The 18,385-nt window shown below is 36.9% G+C and overlaps 1 protein-coding gene across 1 annotated transcript in view; it reads right to left on the bottom strand.

Annotated features, from left to right (window-relative positions):
• MMP16 (matrix metallopeptidase 16) overlaps positions 1-18,385 on the bottom strand; it is a 299,337-nt gene that overhangs the window by 79,357 nt on the left and 201,595 nt on the right. The window contains exons 5-6 of the mRNA XM_062188289.1: positions 17,034-17,195; positions 14,871-15,082 (exon numbers count right to left, since the gene is read on the bottom strand). Of these exons, the coding sequence (XP_062044273.1) occupies positions 14,871-15,082; positions 17,034-17,195 (374 nt within the window). The remainder of the gene's footprint in view (positions 1-14,870; positions 15,083-17,033; positions 17,196-18,385) is intronic.

The raw sequence follows: 18,385 nt of genomic DNA, 5'->3' as shown, positions 1-18,385 counted from the left end.
AGCTTGAAATTTTTTTTTTAAATCTTACCAATTTGATACTGATATTACCTATAATTTATTTTACAGTCACGTAAACAACCACAATATAATGCTTAGAAATTGTATCGGGCATAAGAAATAAAGTTATTAAAAAGAAACATTGTAGGATTACAAGTCAAGTAAACAAACTCTAAGCAGAATTCCATGCCCTACCTTCTCCTTGTCACCTTTTTTTCCCATTCCTCGTGTAGAGTAAAGCAAGATATTTGAGAAAATGCGTTTCAAATTCTCACAGTTTATTATTGTTTATAAGGCAATGTGTTTCATTCTAGAGACCTATGATGGTGTTTCAACAAATGGCAGCAACAGTGCACTAGACAATAGATGAAGACTGATCCAACCTTAAAATCAGTCCCTCTTATTAAGGACAACAACAAAAATAACATTTCCCTGATTAAATGCTCACTGAAGAGTAAAACAACAACAAAAACCAATGTCAGAACACAATAAAATACTAAAATAGTATTGTTTTACAATCCAGAGCTGATTGTTCTATACTTGTATTTAACATGATGGTATTGATCCTTTCATTTTTTATTTATATGTGTGTATGTGTGTATATATAAATATATTTGCATACCTTTGGTGCATACTAAGGTGTTTCATGTAAAATGCAATCAAATTTTGGTTTAGTTTGGTGCATGTTTAAAAATTAATGCATAGTTCTGTTCATAGAATATATTTCCTCTGAACTTTTTGAAGACCCCTTATTTGCAGGAGTTTCAAGATTTTTTGCATTAACATAAACAACTTCTGATTCTACTTCTCACAAACTTTTTGAGTTGTCTTCATGTCTGAAAATATATATTTACATATTACATATGTATGTGTATTTAGTTATATATTATTAATGATTTAATTTGTAGCTTTTATCTTTCTTTCCTATCCCCTGACCACATTTTTCTCCCCACCCCCAGGCACTCAGTGTTTCTAGTTTCTCATGTGTCTTTGTAATATTTGTGTATCAATGTGTATGACATGAGTGTGTTCTCCAAGTTTTCCTTCAAAAACTGTTATAATAGTTCTGCAACTTATTTTAAAAACACATATCTTGGACAGTCAGTTTAATCTTTAAAATAGTTATCATGCATTCTGTTGGCCAGGATACAATTCAATGTCCAATTCTAACTTCTTGTTGATGGACATTTGGTTTGTTTTTACTTTTTTGGCCACTGTTAACTATGCTGAAATAATTATGCATGTACCCAGTCTTCAAGTGCTTGTGAGAGTGTATCTTAAAAAAAAAATTTCCTAGGCAAAGATTCCTGATGATTAAGTAATTTTCCAAGGGATGGTAAAAATTTATGCTATTAGTTTCCCATTTCTTGAAAATATAGTATGTTATTATCTTCTTGATCTTTGTAATGTCAAGAGATACAAATAATATCTCACTGTATTAATTTGCATTCATTTTTATGAATGTGTATGAGTTCTTTTAAATCTACTTGTATTTTTAACTGCATGTTGATAATGTTTATTTTTTAAAGTTTTACTTTGTTAATGATTTGAAAAGCAGAGTTAGGGGGTCAGGGAAAGAAGAAGACAGGGAAAAAGGGACAGAAATAGAGGAAAAGAGAGGGAAAGAGAGAGATACTCCATTCCTCCATCCAGGAGTTCACTTTCTGAACGGCCTCAACAGACAGGGCTGGGCTAGGCTTAAGCCAGAAGCTCAGAACTTCATCTGGACCTCCCCCATGGGTGGCAGGGGCCTAAGTATTTGTATGCTGTTCTCCCACTGGAAGCAGATGACCGGTGATCTGACATTGGAAGCTGACATCACAAGTGGAAGCCAGCTGGCTGTTCTACAACGCTGTCCCTGACAATTTTTAAATGAGTGTGAATATTTTTATCTCATTTCTTTGCTCTCTATATACTAAAAAGTAGAAGTCTTATATGTATTCAAGTTTGCTACTGATTTTTTTACCATGTAGAAATGTTCTTAAATAAATGTTATTAAATTATTAAATAAATGTTATTAAATCTATTAATCCATATTTAAAAAATATTATTTATTCAAAAGGCAGAAAGGCAAAGGTAAAGACATTTAGACAGAGGGTTGACAACTTTTGGTTTATCCCAAATACATCTGTCACAGCAGGAGCTAGGCTAGACTAAAATGAGGAGCTTGAAACTCAATCTGGGTCTCCCACATGGTAGGCAGCAAAATAAGCACTTGCGCCATCAGTGGCTGCCTTAAGAGAGCTTTAGTAGAGCATGCAATTGGAAGGAAGACAGGACTCGGACCCAGGCACTTTAATAAAGCATGCAAGTGTCCCAAGTGGTGCAGTATCAAAGTCATCCTTGTCAATCCATTAATATTTATTGAATTATGTGCCTTATTTAGAAATATATTCCCATTGTGAGATATATAAAATAATCAAAATAGAAAAGTTTTCCTATGTAGTTTTATGGATTGACAATTTTTTAAATCATTCATTTATTTTCATTATATTTCGAAGACAGACAGACAGACACACACACGTAAACACACACACGTAGAGACAGATTGATCTACAATTTGATGGCTTATGGCCCAAATGTCTGTAACAGCCACGGTTGGGTCAGGTTGAAGCTGAAAGCCAGGAACTCCCCCAGGATCTCCTTTGTGGGGGCAGGGAGCCAAGTCCTTGGGGCATCATCGGCTGCCTTCCCAGGGTGCATGTTAGTAGGAAGCTGAATTAAAGGTGGGACTTGAACAAGGCACTGTGATTCAGGGTGTCAGTGTGCCAAGCAGCAACTAATCACTGAGCCAAAACTCACCCCCTGGTTTAACATCTTCATATTTAAATACTTGATATACCTTGGAAATTTGTTTAGCTAACTGTTGTGGAAGGTTCTGTGTATGTTTGTCCAGTACTTCTTTAATGTCTATTTGTTTTAACTAAATTCGCTTAACAATACGTTTAAGGTCCAGCAAAAGGGGTTGCCAATGTAGCATAGAGGTGAAAAGTCCTGCTTGGGATCTCCATATTCTGTAATGGGATGCTGGTTCAAGTCTCACCTCTACTTTCAATTCACCTTCTTGTTAATGCTTCCGGGGAGGCAGCAGATGATGGCTCCAGCTGTTGGACCCCTCACCCACAAGGGGAACCACTATGGATGAATTACAAATTCTTGGCTTTGGTCTGGCCCAGGCCTGGGTTTTGCAATCTGTTGATGAGTGAACCACAGCAAGCCAAATCAATCTCTCTCTCTCTTCCTCTATCTCTGTTGCTCTACCTTTAAATAAATGAAAATAGGCAATCAAATGCTCAATAATATCTAACATATACTCATTCCTCTTTTTTATACATTTTTTCCACATTATCTTTTCTGCTACCTAGTTATAAACTATTACACTAATTTTAATTTCATGTTCAAATTGCCATTTTAATTTTATTGTCTTCTTATAAAAGAGTACATTTTTTCCTCATTTACCGAAGGTTTCTGAGTCTCTGACTCGAGTTACTTTTATTTGTAGAATAATTTGAGTAGGAGTAACTTTTTCCTTTTTTACAGTACTGGAATGTTTCAGATATAAGGTAATGCTTACCATCACGTCCCTATTTCCATCTTTAAAACTGGATAGTTTGTGGTCTTTAAGATTTTTAATATTTTAACTGATATTTCCTCTTGGGTACTGGGATAAAAATTAATTTAAGGTTGGATGTATAAAACTGATTTTTTTGGTAACACTGATATTTTAATGATGAATAGGATACATTTTTCTGTTTACTAAAATCTTATCTTGGTTCAACAATAAAGTCCTCTTACTCATGAAAGTCTGGGCATTCCTTATTTCTAAAACATTTATTTATTTAAGACTAAGGCAGAGAGACACAGAAATAGGGAGAGATAATGGGGGACTGTTATCCCATCCACTGGTTCACTCCTGAAATGCCTGCAGTGGCAGGGGCTGGGTCAGGCCCAGAGTGAGGAAGTGAGAATGCTATTCCTGTTTCCTATGTGGATGTCAGGAACCCAATGATCTGAATCATATTCACTGCCTCCCAGCATCTGCATTGAGGGGAAGCTGGATTCAGGACCTGGAGTTGGGAATCAGGCACTCTATTGTAGTATGCAAGCATCTTAACTTGCATCTTAAGGGATAAACACCTGTTCCCACACATTTCTTTATCAGTTTGTCCCATGTGTTTTACATACTGTTGCTATGGCACTGATATCTTTTTATCTCCTCAATATTTTCCTATCAATTATGGTCGAATTCACTTTCATGTATCAATAAAAATACTTGTTGGATACGAAGAAAAAGTAACAAGAGTAAAAATAAGAATTTCACAGGTAAGCTGTCCAGAACTGTAGTAGTACACAGGGAGATAAAGTGAACATTCTGTCTCCCATTCTGATGCAATCTGAGGTATGGCAATAATCATATTTACAAAGCACTAAGACAAATAAATTCCTGGTACATCTTAGGTGCTTAGTAGGTATTAATGACATCAGCCTACTCATTTACAAGGCTGGGCTGCCCCTCTACAGAATTTATCCCTGGTTTTGCAAACACAAAACGCTCATGTTATCTCTCCCTACTCGTTTGCTACAATTTTTCCATCTTATGCTTTAACAATTGGTGTGATCCTATTGAGAGAGACAGAGAGAAAGGTCTTCTTGCCGTTGGTTCACCCCAAAATGGCCGCCACGGCCAGCGCCGTGCCAATCTGAAGCCAGGAGCCAGGTGCTTCTTCCTGGTCTCCCATGCAGGTACAGGCACCCCAGCACTTGGGCCATCCTCCACTGCCCCCCCGAGACACAGCAGAGAGCTGGACTGGAAGAGGAGCAACCGGGACTAGAACCCAGAGCCCATATGGGATGCAGGTGGAGGATTAACCAAGTGAGCCATGGCGCCGGCCCCAATTCCTGCTTTCTTAAGAGAGTTGCTTGGAATATAGCTGCAGAAAGAACAAAGAACAGAGAACTGCAAGCCATATGCCCTGAACTGTGGAGAATGAGGAAAACGTAACCTGTGCAACCAAAGAAACAGCTGCAAAACTGGGATTTCAAACACAATCCCTTCAGAAATGATAGTTCTGTTGGACACAGAAATCTAGAGGGAATGCCCTTTTGACTCTGCTGGTCTGACTTCAAGCTATTCATTCAGCATGTGACTCACCAGTGTTTCCACATACTGAATTTTTTCCTACCTAATCCATAAAACTTTCCCACGATCCCAGTTGGAAAAGCCGATTTTAGTCATACACCCTGCCTTTTTTGCTTGCTAGCAAATAAAGGTTTTTTTTTTTTTTTTCCAAAAAAAAAATATGGGTGTCAGAAACTGGTATTTGTGTGCAATTGGCAGCTGAACTACTTTGTTTGGTATCAACTACATTGTTCCTTCAATATAAGTGGACTATATTTTTATCAATAGTAAGAGTTGGGTTAAGCTAATAATTTGGGCAAACAAATCTGTTTATACCTCAAACAAAAATGAATTGTAAATGAAATATTAAAGTGGAAAAAAATCCAGAGAACCAAGTGCAAAATATATTAGAAAAAAGAAATTCTGTGACACATATATACATAAATCAGCAACTTTTTATAAACAATAATAAGCACCTAGGTACTATTGCAGAAACAGCTAGCTACCTATTCAGAATCTGGTTTTCCTGTTAGGAAATTCCTGATCTTGAGAGAGCAGTGTGTACACGTTAACCTCCTGCCTACTCAGGCATCTTTGAATCTAAGACTGGGCATACAACAGCTCAAGCAAGGAGAAGCAGCTGAGTGTTTGCATTTTTTTTTTTTCCTGCTACGGTTAGTCCATCTCTCTGGTTTAACTTTTCTTTTTTATAGAACACAGATACCTGGAGGTGCAGCAATCATGGTATCATGGTGTGTAGGGAAGTGGTGATTAGTATAGCTATGATGGAAAGCCTGGCATGAGGTTTAGATAATGTCCATTACTGTCCTGCTTACATAGAGGTTAGGGTCTCACTCACCACACTCCTATGCCATTGGCATTATGATTAGAATAATTTGCATTCTGTAGAACAATGTGGGAGAATAATGCTTTCCTTTCTTTTTTTTTTTTTTTGGCAGGCAGAGTGGACAGAGAGAGGGAGAGACAGAGAGAGACAGAGAGAAAGGTCTTCCTTTGCCGTTGGTTCATCCTCCAATGGCCGCCGTGGCCGGCGCACCACGCTGATCCGAAGGCAGGAGCCAGGTGCTTCTCCTGGTCTCCCATGGGGTGCAGGGCCCAAGCACTTGGGCCATCCTCCACTGCACTCCCTGGCCACAACAGAGAGCTGGCCTGGAAGAGGGGCAACCAGGACAGAATTCGGTGGCCCGACCGGGACTAGAACCTGGTGTGCCGGCTCCGCAAGGCAGAGGATTAGCCTGTTGAGCCACGGCGCTGGCAGAATAATGCTTTTCTAACACTAAGTCTTTCAATCTGAGCATTTGGAAAATCTCTCCATTTACTTAATCCACTTTAATTCGAACCATTAAAGTGCAGTTTGTTGTGTTTTGTGAATAGAACCTTTATTTCAAGGAATAATTGCAGAGTGTTAATGACATATTATTCCAAGCATCAGGAATAGAAAACGAACAAGGTAGCTAAGAATGCCCCTTGCGGAGAGTTAAAAGGAGAGGACAGAAGTAAAACTGTTGTATATTTGACAAGTATTTATGGAATGGCATCAACTCATCAGCACTGCTACTTAAGTTGAATCCTGTCAATTGCTTATTTGTATAAAATTTCTTTCAATTATATGGTGTACCTGATTATAGGAAACACTGGATTTTATTTTTTATTGTACTCTGTGGTGTTTTGTTAAATGCTAATAGTTGCAATTTTTTTTCTGTTGATTTTCATGGGGTTACAAATGCCATTAAATACTTTGAAATTAATTATACTTTTACGTCTATCTTAAATATTTACAAACGCAAGCTCCTTCAGTGAAAGATAAGTAAACACAACTGATTTTGAAGATCTGCATGTTTAAGTTGCTTCACACAATCCACAAAGCAGAATGGAAATGATTACACAGTTAAAGAGGTTTAAAACGACAATAGAGGGGTTGTTTGTGGCATAGCAGGTAAAGCTGCCATCTGCAATACCATCACCCCACGTGGGTAGCAGTCCCTTTCCCATCTCCTCCACCTCGGTGGAAAGCCATGGAAGATCCCAACTGTTTGTGTCCCTGTGCCCACACGGGTGACCCAGATGAAATCCCTGGCTCCTGGTTCATCCCTGGCCATTGTAGACACTTGGGGAGTGAACCAGTGGATTATAGATATCTCTGTCAGTCCCTCACTCTCTGACATTTAAATAAATATATGTCTTAAAAGACAATAAAAAGAAGAAAGTCTAATTTTGGCTTTACAGAAAGGCAAGAGATTAAAGCTGTACATTTAGAGATGTCAAATATGAAGCAAAAATTAGAAAATTATGAAATTTCTAGAATAAAAATATCCTTTTCAATGCCATATTTCTTGCAATTCAAGTTTGCTTCTTTTTTTTTTTTCATTAAAGATTTTTATTTATTTATTTGACAGGTAGAGTTTCAGACAGTGAGAGAGAGAGACAGAGAGAAAAGTCTTCCTTCCATTAGTTCACTCCCCAAATGGCTGCAATGGCCAGAGCTATGCTGATCCGAAGCCAGGAGCCAGGTTCTCTTCTTGGTCTCCCATGCGGGTGCAGGGCCCAAGCACTTGGGCCATTCTCCACTGCCTTCCCAGGCAACAGTAGAGAGCTGGACTGGAAGAGGAGCAGCTGGGACCAGAACCAGGTGCCCATATGGGATGCCAGCACTGCAGGCAGATAATTAACTTACTGCGCCACTGCGCTGGCCCCAAGTTTGCTTCTGTGTCTTGAATTAACATGAAAGTGTTTTGACCATGAGTTGTAAATGAGCGCTTTCTATATAAAAATCTCATTAAAAATGTAAATGAAATATTTAAAATATGATAGAAAAATATACATTTTTGACACTGAAAATATTTTTATTTCTAATAAATCTAGAACATTGTTATGTACTAAAAAGGCTTTCAAATTGAATCACAATCAATATACTTTCAGAAATCATTTTTGCTTGATTATGTCTATATAAAATTTACATCAAAATAAAATGTATATGATAAAACATATCTCAATCTCAAAAATATATACCATAAACATATATTTAATATATTTAATACTATTAAAACTAGCTTTTTGAATGCAAGACAAGTATCTAAATAGGCTCAGAATATTTATACTATCAAAAACTAAATGGGGCTGGCATGGTGACTCATTTGGCTAATCCTCCTCCTGAGGCGCTGGCATCCCATATGGGTGCCGGGTTCTAGTCCCGGTTGCTCCTCTTCCAGTCCAGCTCTGTGCTATGGCCCAGGAGTGCAGTGGAGGATGGCCCAGGTGCTCGGGCCCCTGTACCCGCATGGGAGACCAGCAGGAAGCACCTTGCTCCTGGCTTCGGATCGGTGCAGCGCTGGCCTTGGCAGCCATTTCGGGGGTGAACCAATGGAAGGAAGACCTTTTTCTCTGTCTCTCTCTCTCACTGTCTATAACTCTACCTGTCAAAATAAAAAAGAAAAAGAAAAAGAAAAAGAAAAACAACAAAACTAAACAAAAACTAAATGACTAAATACTTAAACTACCCAAAATGCGGTAACTCTGAATCCAATCCTAATGAATAAATATTTATCTGATTGCCTCTAATAGATAGCAGTCAGGAAAAGTCAATAATAATACTTGAAGTTTTAAGGAATAAATCTTAAACCATAGTTGGATACAAATATTTTGAAAATCAATAAATATTGACATTAAAATTTGAATAATCTCTGTTGATTCCTAAAATGATATTGTTCTATAAGGAAATTTTAATCACTTCTCTATTTAAAATGTCCTGGCAAATGTTCCTTTTGGTTTTATGTGAATATAGACCCAATTATAGTATACTATTAATATTATCAGGTAATACTCTCAGGCAATACAGAATTAAGAAAGATGTGACTAAGAGTAATTTGTAATTATCTGGTGCTGATTTTTCTTTTCTCATTTTTTTCTTGTTTTTAAAACATTTTTCGATTATCTGCAAGCAAACTATTGTTTAAAGATTTATTTCTTCATTTGAAAGTTTATTTGAAAGAGTTACAGAGAGGCAGAGGCAGAGAGAGAGAGAGAGAGAGAGTCTTCCATTCACTGGTTCATTCCTCAAATGGCTGCAATGGCCAGAGCTGGTCCAATCTGAAGCCAGAAGCCTGGAGCTTCTCCTGGGTCTCCCATGTGGGTGCAAGGCCCAAGGGCTTCGGCCATCCTCCACTAACTTCCCAGGCCATAGCAAAGAGCTGGAATGGAAATGGAGCATCTGGGATTTGAATTGGTGCCCATATGGGATGCTGACACTGCAGGCAGTGGCTTTACTTGCTATGACACAGTGCCGGCCCACCAACATAATATTTTTAAGCAGTTCATTGAGTAAAGTTATATGATATGAATAACAATAATAAACTTCTCCATTTCTGGCCATTCTGCTGTAAGAATTAAGACCATTTTCTATAATTCACTCAAATAAATTATTTTTTAAATTATTACAAATCATGATAGAATTTGAGTTAATGATACAAAGAGCAATTAAAATTCTGACTATAATCTTGCTATTAATAACTATCATTTTCTGAGTTTACTGTGTAACAATGATGGGCATGTATTATCAATGACAAATATTAGGAAAGCAAACCCAGAGATGTTTAATAAGTATTTTTTGTCTGCTGTGTGCAGGACACTGGGCAATTCAGCAGAGACTAAGTCACTTACAGTCCTTGCTTGGCACCTACAGCAAGTGGAATTTGACTCTCTCTCCCTTTCTTACTCCTAAGAGGTCAGAGCTTGTTTTATCCAAATATAAACAAAGACACACTCCTATGCAACTCACTAAATTGAGAGTTGGGGAAGATTCCTTTTACCTGTTAAAAAGAAATCTATCCCATTTTGTGGTCCTAAAATGCCACAAGGCATGTTACCCACAATGAACTCCAAGATTCTATAAGCACTGCTATTCCCTTTCTCAAATCTAGCTTCATGTAGAACCATACATCAGAAGTCTCGACAGTAACAGACACTGATGTGCGCCTTCTGCTGCTTAAGGTATAGCAAGAGAAACCTGGAAGACAAGTAAATATTTTCTATTCAGCAAACTCAAGAGCACCCGGGAAGTTGGAGAAACAAGAAGGAGGTAAAATGTGCCTGTAAATGAGAGACTAAAAGCAAAGAAAGATGGCAGAGGTAGGATCAAAGGGGTAGGAGGAAGTGGGCTGATCCTGTAGTCTTGTGAGCAGCTTCAGTCATTTTGGCTTTCATCCTGAGTTAGACATGGAAGGTTTTCTTTTTTCTTTTTCTTTTTTCTTTCTTTCTTTTTCTTTTTCTTTTTTTCTTTTTCTTTTTTTTTTTTTTTTTTGACAGGCAGATTTAGACAGTGAGAGAGAGAGACAGAGAGAAAGGTCTCCCTTCCCTTGGTTCAATCCCCAAATGGCCGCTATGGCCAGTGTGCTGAGCCGATCCGAAGCCAGGAGCCAGGTCTCCCATGAGGGCGCAGGGCCCAAGGACCTGGCCCATCCTCCACAGCCTTCCCAGGCCACAGCAGAGAGCTGGACTGGAAGAGGAGCAACCAGGACAGAATCCAGCGCCCCAACCGGGACTAGAACCTGGTATGCCGGCACCACAGGCAGAGGATTAGCCACATGAGCCGCGGCGCCGGCCAACATGGAAGTATTTCTAGCAGTACAGTAATATGATCTGATCTATTTTCTTAGCCTATCAATCTGCATGCAGTCCTGAAAATAAACTGCAGTCTATCCAGGCAAGAAAGGTAGCCAGAAATTCAAGGTGGAGAATAGGAAAATACTTAGGATGAAATACGATACTGCCTTGGCTTGGCATCATCGTAACAGCACACAGGGAGAGAAGAGATAAGAATCTGCTAAACAGAACAGTCACCAGGTTCAAGTTAAATAACTGGGAAGAATTTCATCACAAATCAATTTCATGGATATATTAACTGAGGGCAAAATCAAAACTATGTCTTTCAGCAATTATTTCTATTCTTTATCTCTCTCCTATCTCTTTTTTATACATTCTTTTTTATTTTATTTTATTTTTATTTATTTATTTTTTGACAGGCAGAGTTAGAGAGAGACAGAGAGAAAGGTCTTCCTTCTGTTGGTTCTCCCCCTAAATGGCCGCCATGGCCAGTGCGCTGCGCTGATCTGAAGCCAGGAGCCAGGTGCTTCCTCCTGGTCTCCCATGTGGGTGCAGGGCCCAAGTACTTGGGCCATCCTCCACTTGCACTCCTGGGCCACAGCAGAGAGCTGGACTGGAAGAGGAGCGACCAGGACAGAACTGGCGCCCCAACTGGGACTAGAACCTGGTGTGCCGGCGCTGCAGGCAGAGGATTAGCCTAGTGAGCTGTGGTGCCAGCCTCTCTTCTTTCTCTTAAGAGTTTAAAAACTCTCCTTTTATGAAACAAACCTACCTCTTGCCAAGTGAAATTGCACTATATCCTGTCATGAACTTGTAACTATGATTTTTCAGTAGAATTAAGCAGTTGGACATAAATGAAGGTGGGCCTATTTAGGAATAAACAGCTTTGTGATAAATAAACAGACACGAATTTGACATAGGAAAACAAACCGAAGGATTCCTGTTTTGGGTTGATTACTTTGGTAAAATGTGGAATGCTTTCCTTACCCAGAGTCAGGAGTCTTGCTCTTCTCTATGAATGGGGAGGACACTTACTACACTGTTTTGAATATTGTTCCAATATTCTTCAAACTAGCCTTTCCAGCTGTAGCTCAAAGCACTTGTCTTTGCTTTTCTTTTGGTGTAAAAAAAAAAAAAAAAGTGGTCAGTACTCAAACAGAATCATCTTTATTTTTTTGTACTGAAAGGACTCTTCGGGTGCTGGATACCATTTTTCTTCCTATATATAAAGAATATAGTTGCCATTGTAATCGTACATCATACATAGTGGAGTATATTAAAATCGGTTCTACCACCTTGGCTAATTCTGCCTTCTGCTTCCCTCTACCCACAAAATGACTAAAAGAGTCAATGTTTTCATCCTGCTGTCTGAAGGCACGCTGAGAGTATTCATTTGAACAATCAGATCTTGCTCTTATCAGCTCAGTCACAGCAGCTTACACTCTTCAGGGAGTAGTCTTAAAGTCACCTTCTCTAAAGCAAGCACAAAGCTGCTCTTGTCATTGCTATTTTGTTTCTCTGTTCCTGGGTATTTGATTTTGATTTTCATTTCCTTGCTCTAGGTGGTTTACATTCCCCAAAGATTATGAAGCTGCATATTTAACTTTCTCATGCAGAGGGTATATACAAGAGGATACTTGGGAAAAGTTTGTGGAAAACGGAATTAAAAGATAAGTCTATTTTGGTATAAAATTAAAATTCCATGCATATCAGAGGTCTTCAAAAAGTTCATGGGAAGCACACATGATGAAAGCACTATGAGCGGATTTCAATTATTTTTGTACCAAAATAAACATATATTTAATTCTATTTTTTTCCTCAACAGTTTGAAGCACCCTCATATATCTTACCCATCATATAAACATTCACATGATTTTTTTTTAAATAAATGTGTGACCTGAGAGCTCAAGGTAAATTACATGCCCTGAGAGGAAGTTAGCTACCAAAAAGAATTATGTTGAAACTGCTATTATAAAGAACAGCTTCTTCCTAGGAAGAAAACAAAATTGCCTGATGGTAGTACCTCTTCCCTGTGTCCAGATATTCTCATTTTGGGCTTACAAATTTTACACAGAGATTGTAGGTAAATAATGCTCACTAAAATCTTTGGTATGGAGTAAGAATTTTCTAGAATGAAAAGGTTTCAATAATCCCATTAGGAGGATTTTCATTGTATCAACAGGATTCTAGCCATAGTTTGATAATCTAGGTATTTACATTAAGATCACTGCTAAATCACATGAATGAGGTTTATCATCTAGTCAGAGATACACTACAATGAGGAATAATTAGAGAAGACAGAGATCAATAACCTGGCGATTGGATATACAGACTAAACATCCAAATCTCCAGAAAGACTCTGGGCAGAAGCGGCAGTCAGAGAGGCTGGGTATTTGGAGGATGCTGAGGAGGGAAGCCCTGGATGAACAGAGGCGGCTTCCTTCCTGCTCTCCCAAACACTCCTTCCATGTACGCTGGCTGCACATGCACGTGCCTTTTTATGTATCTGCTTTCAAAGTAGCTGCTACCACATTCTACTTGAGGGTATGGGCATATTTTATTTGTTCTTGTTCCAGGAATCAGTGATGATAGCATCTCATTTTGTCAGTCAAGAGCACTTACTGCCCCACTACAACATGAAGAACAAAAGCTAGAGAAACCAACCATTCGCGAGGGAGACACTCCTCTCTTCTGATATAAGCCATTTACTTAAGCAGAAATTATGAAAAAAGGATGTACGGAGAGTGTATTTTATATCCTATTCTCAGAGACTAGTGAAACTTTGGTGATATCACTGATACCAAAATATAAAGCTACAATGTTGCCTTCTAGAATGACAAATGATTGCATTTGGCTTTTACTTAAGCTAGCTGCAATAAATAATAGTTGAATATACATACACATATGTACACCTATATATATATACACACACATACATATACAAATATATGCTCTTTTTTACTCTTAAGTTTATTAACCTACTTGAAATTAAATTGTGATATTTAATTAAGCATTAAGCACTGTAGATCATTTACATAATTCAAAAATCTATTCATGTGTTTGAAGAAATGTATTGATTTTTCCTGGAAAGTGTGATGCTCTTGTGCATATTACATCAAATCCAGTTCTTATTCTTCAATAAAAGAGATACAGTGCTTTGTCTACTAGAAATTATGTGGAATCTATATTTTTAAAGTATAGCCTCTGGTAGATAGGAAATTCTATGTAAGTAGGACAATATTTCATTATTTATTGATTTATGCCAACCAAAAATAGCAATATATTATTTTACTTTCAAATGAATTATACTGTAAAATATGGGCATTTTAAATCTCTTATTCCAGCAAATAAAGTTATGTCCTTTATTAATCCTAAAATTAACTTACAAATATTGAAGGAGGAAATCATTTTCATATTATTATACTATATTCACCTTTCAATATTATCTAAAATACTTTTGATACACTATTCATAGAGATAGAGATATTCATTAGTGTTCTATCTAAAAAACAGTATCATTAAGAGCACATTTAGCAAATGTAAAATTAGTTTAGCTTGTAACTTTTTAAAAATAATGTAAATTAGGTAGATACAAATATCCAAGGAAAACAACAAGTATATCTAAAATCAAAATTATAGTCTCATAGAAATTTAACTCAAATGACTATGAATAGACCTGAAATAAAATGATCAGTATGCCTCCTAAAATACAATGCATTAATTGTCAAGTCAAATTATAGGGATCTATAAAGAGGTGTAAACCAGATACAAGAGTTGCAATGTGCCTGGAAGTGGTTAAGCTCTCAAGCAAATCATCCCTATTAGTTGCTATTCACGATTTAAATTATGCTATTTTATCTCTTCATAACATGCAGCATTTTTTTCACCCTCACATTTCTAGGCATTTTAGCTTCTGCTGACATAAATGCATTCCCAAAATAAAATGTTACAGCAATCTTCTGCTAGGCATTTAAGTCAATTTGTGCATTTATTTTTAAGATGCTTTTTTTGAACCTTCTAACCCTGAGAGGGTTTGGAAAGTGATGTTAGAATGAATGAGAACTTGTTTTCTAAAGCGACACTAGACATTTGATCCGCCATTAAAAAAAAAAAAAAAAAAATCACAGCCTCCTACCTTGAAAACAAACATCTCCCGGCGAAGAATAGCTAGAGTGTTAAAGTTCCCATCACAGATGTTGGGTTTGGCTCCGGGGTAGGAAGGTCTGCCAGTAGGAGGCCGAGGAGGTTTGGGCCTGTCATTTTTCCTTGGGTCCACAGGAGGAATAGAGCGGTGTGGGGGCACTGTCGGCAGAGGTCTTGTAGGTGGAGGGATCTTGTCAGGTGGACCTTTTGAAAATATGAGGACAGTGCTTGGCTCACTTAAAACAGGAATAGTGCTGGAAAATATGCTACAGAGAATAATCACTTATCAGCAGAGGGCACAGACTAGGTGAGCTAAGAGGTCTTTAAGAATGTATATTTTCTGGAACAAAAAAAAGTCTTACCTAACAAACTGTTGCCAAGTCTGTCTGAAACTGTCCTTATCATGTTAGATTCAAGATCCAAGGAACTACACTTTCTTTGTTAATTTTTAATGAATTTTTTTATACCTTCACCACAGTCCTCATTGGAAAGCCTCCCTGAAATATTTTTTGGAAGTAGACAGTGTGTAAATAATTAATAAATGACAATGACTACTGGAACCATGAATGGAACTTCCACCAAACTTAATCCTAGATTTCGGTAGACAATGATTCTACAAAAATATTTCCAAAAGACAAATATTAGCTAATCAGAGTGTTTTCTACCATATGTCTCCAATTATTATTGACTAACCTTTCATGGATTTTTGACTATTTTCTTCCAATAAAATATTTTGATAAATTGCCAGAGATTGTTTTATTTAAATAATGAAATAGCAAGACACATACTGATTACAACACCATCAGTAAAATATTAATGTGAAGAAAAATTTCTAAAAAGAGGCTTCTAAATGAAGCCAAAGTTTACACATGTAATTGTGTACAGATGTCAAGCATCATTCCTCAAGGGACTTATATTTTTAAGAAGAAATGCAGGACTGTTCACACTTAGTATTTAGATATGGGAAGGATATACTTTTGCAGACCTTCCGTCTAGACTACTAATTCAGGAGGTCATGAGAAAGAAATTTCTTTCAGTTAACCACTTAAGAGGAATTTCTGATGACATAAATTTAGAAATAGGATATCTCAATTCAAATACAAGGCATTTCTCTTTGAGTCTGAGACATTTCCCTGTTCTCAGTATCCTAACAAAATAAAAAGAAGCACAAAAGTTGACCCTTTTTTCCAAGTCTATTTTAACCCTAAGAGGATTCTTGCCACTGTGATGTTGAAACCTAATGACTGCAAACCAATTAGTGAACTGAAACTATGCTACTTAGAACTGCAAATGACCTCTTCTGGATCCTGGGTATTAACAAAGGGACAGCACACAGTTGTCTTTGTATTATAAAAATGAAAGCTTCACTTCATTAACTTAGTGAAGCATATTTGCTGTATGTAAATTATAAATGTCAAGTTCTTAACAATGATGTGTGAAATAAATGCCTTTGTATAGGTCATTGGTTGTATTGAGGGAGTATTAGGAGTATAGTAAATATGCGTAATGGTCTTTCTCCCTTTTCCTTTAATTTTCATTCATTGACTGAATCCCATAAATAAAAGCATTATTGTACTAAAATTTTGTGTTGTGCCATATGCTAATGAACTTAGTCATTTGCTGACTTTCACTCCATTGTCTGTTGATTTTCACTCTGATTTAGTAATTAACGACTTGCTTGTGAGGACAACTTGATACATCCATCCCATACAGGCCTTTTCTGGACCTTCAAATGTCCTTTGTCTAGGAACTATTGGAAATCCAATCTCACAAACTCTGATTCAATCTCAGTTTGTACTAAAGTCTCAGCATCTAACATCTCTCATTGTTTTTATTGGTGATTATAATTTATGATTATTTCCACTTGATTTTGAATATAAATTTTTTAGAACTTAGTATAACATCGTTTCAACTATACTCAATAAGAAAACTCCAACAGTGGTAAATATTTTTCCATAATCTGTACATTAAGATACATAGGACTACTGCCAACAAAACTTAATTGATCTGAAGATTTTTGCCAATACATGAGATATACACATGTATACTTTTTCTTAACTTTTTTCTCTCATAGAGAATCTATTCCAAAGGAAAAACAAAGCAGGATTTTTGGCTTTACTGTAGGATTAGCCAAACAGAAACAGTGATAACCTACCATATATCTTCTGGATGCCCTGCAAATCATCATTAGGTAGTTTGAAGTTGTCTGTTTCCATGTACTGGTAAAATGGAGCCATGATGGCAGTGGGGTCATTGGAATGCTCCAATCCCAGAGCATGTCCCAGTTCATGAACTGCTACAAGAAATAAGTCATTTCCTGTACAAACGAGAATAGAAGTTATTGTAGCTAATAATATCCAAGTACAGAATTGAAAAGGACAAATTGGTGTTATCAAAATTTTACCCAGGAAAATTGGAGAACTCTACTTCGGTTATCAGTATGATTGTGTTACTGATGTTCCTTCTGGAAAAATCCAATATCTTTCTTTTTGAAAAGATCAAAGGGGGAGGTGGTAATGATAAAGATAAACGAGTTTAGAAACTAAAGGAAGAACAAAGAATAAAGGGCAAAGAAAGAGCAGCAGCCTCAGAAATTGAGATGACTGCTGTTAAAATATGCTTTCAATGAAAAAGTGCATGATGTAAAACATCTCATTTTTATAATCTTCTATTTAAGATAATTCTAACAGTTCAGTAAAAAAGAAAAACAGAGGCAGGCACAATCACTAATTTTAAAATGATGAGCAAATTAATAGGTGACAAGTCTTGTCAAGAGGAACAGATCTTTGTATTTACAGAGCTGCACCTAAGACTCTAAGGTATTATCGCTTTTCAAATAATGCATCAATTTTTTACTCACCTAGAATATAGGAATACAGTGGTATAAAATAAAAGCCATAGATTAAGAGTCATATTAACTAGAATTCTACTACTTCCATACATACCAATTCTAATCAATTATCGGTAATCTGAATAGAATATATCTATTGTAGAATTGCTATTGCTCACTGAAAATTTCCACCTGTGGTCAACTTGCACAGCAAAGTGTGTATAGTACAAAACTCTGCAGAGATACAACTTGGTGTGATTTTGCACGACCAAATCCCTGCTCATAGTCTGTACATGGTGTCCACTCCCACATTATCATTACTCATTATGAGGAAAAAAGGTGGCCCTGAATCTATATTTAATTCTAAACATTGATTTGGAGCATTAGAACATGAAATATTTAGGACTGTTACACTTCTAAAGTTTGAATTTCTAAGTGAAAAAATTTTAACCTGACTGGGATAAAGTGAATGTTTTACAAAAATGACTTCCAATGAATGCAAATAATTTCAACAGACATTAATTTTACAAAAATTCCTTTGCAACTATTTTTTATAATGTACTGTGATGATTTCCCTTAGGGTCTATATTTTTTAACACAAAGGCCAGTTAAATAATAATTTTTTGACTCTCTGAAATAATCTGTCATAAATGAATGGATGAGATCATGTGGCTGAT

Source organism: Lepus europaeus, chromosome 4, assembly GCF_033115175.1.
Source record: "Lepus europaeus isolate LE1 chromosome 4, mLepTim1.pri, whole genome shotgun sequence".
NCBI lineage: Eukaryota > Metazoa > Chordata > Mammalia > Lagomorpha > Leporidae > Lepus > Lepus europaeus.
This window is presented reverse-complemented; position numbering and strand designations above follow the sequence as displayed.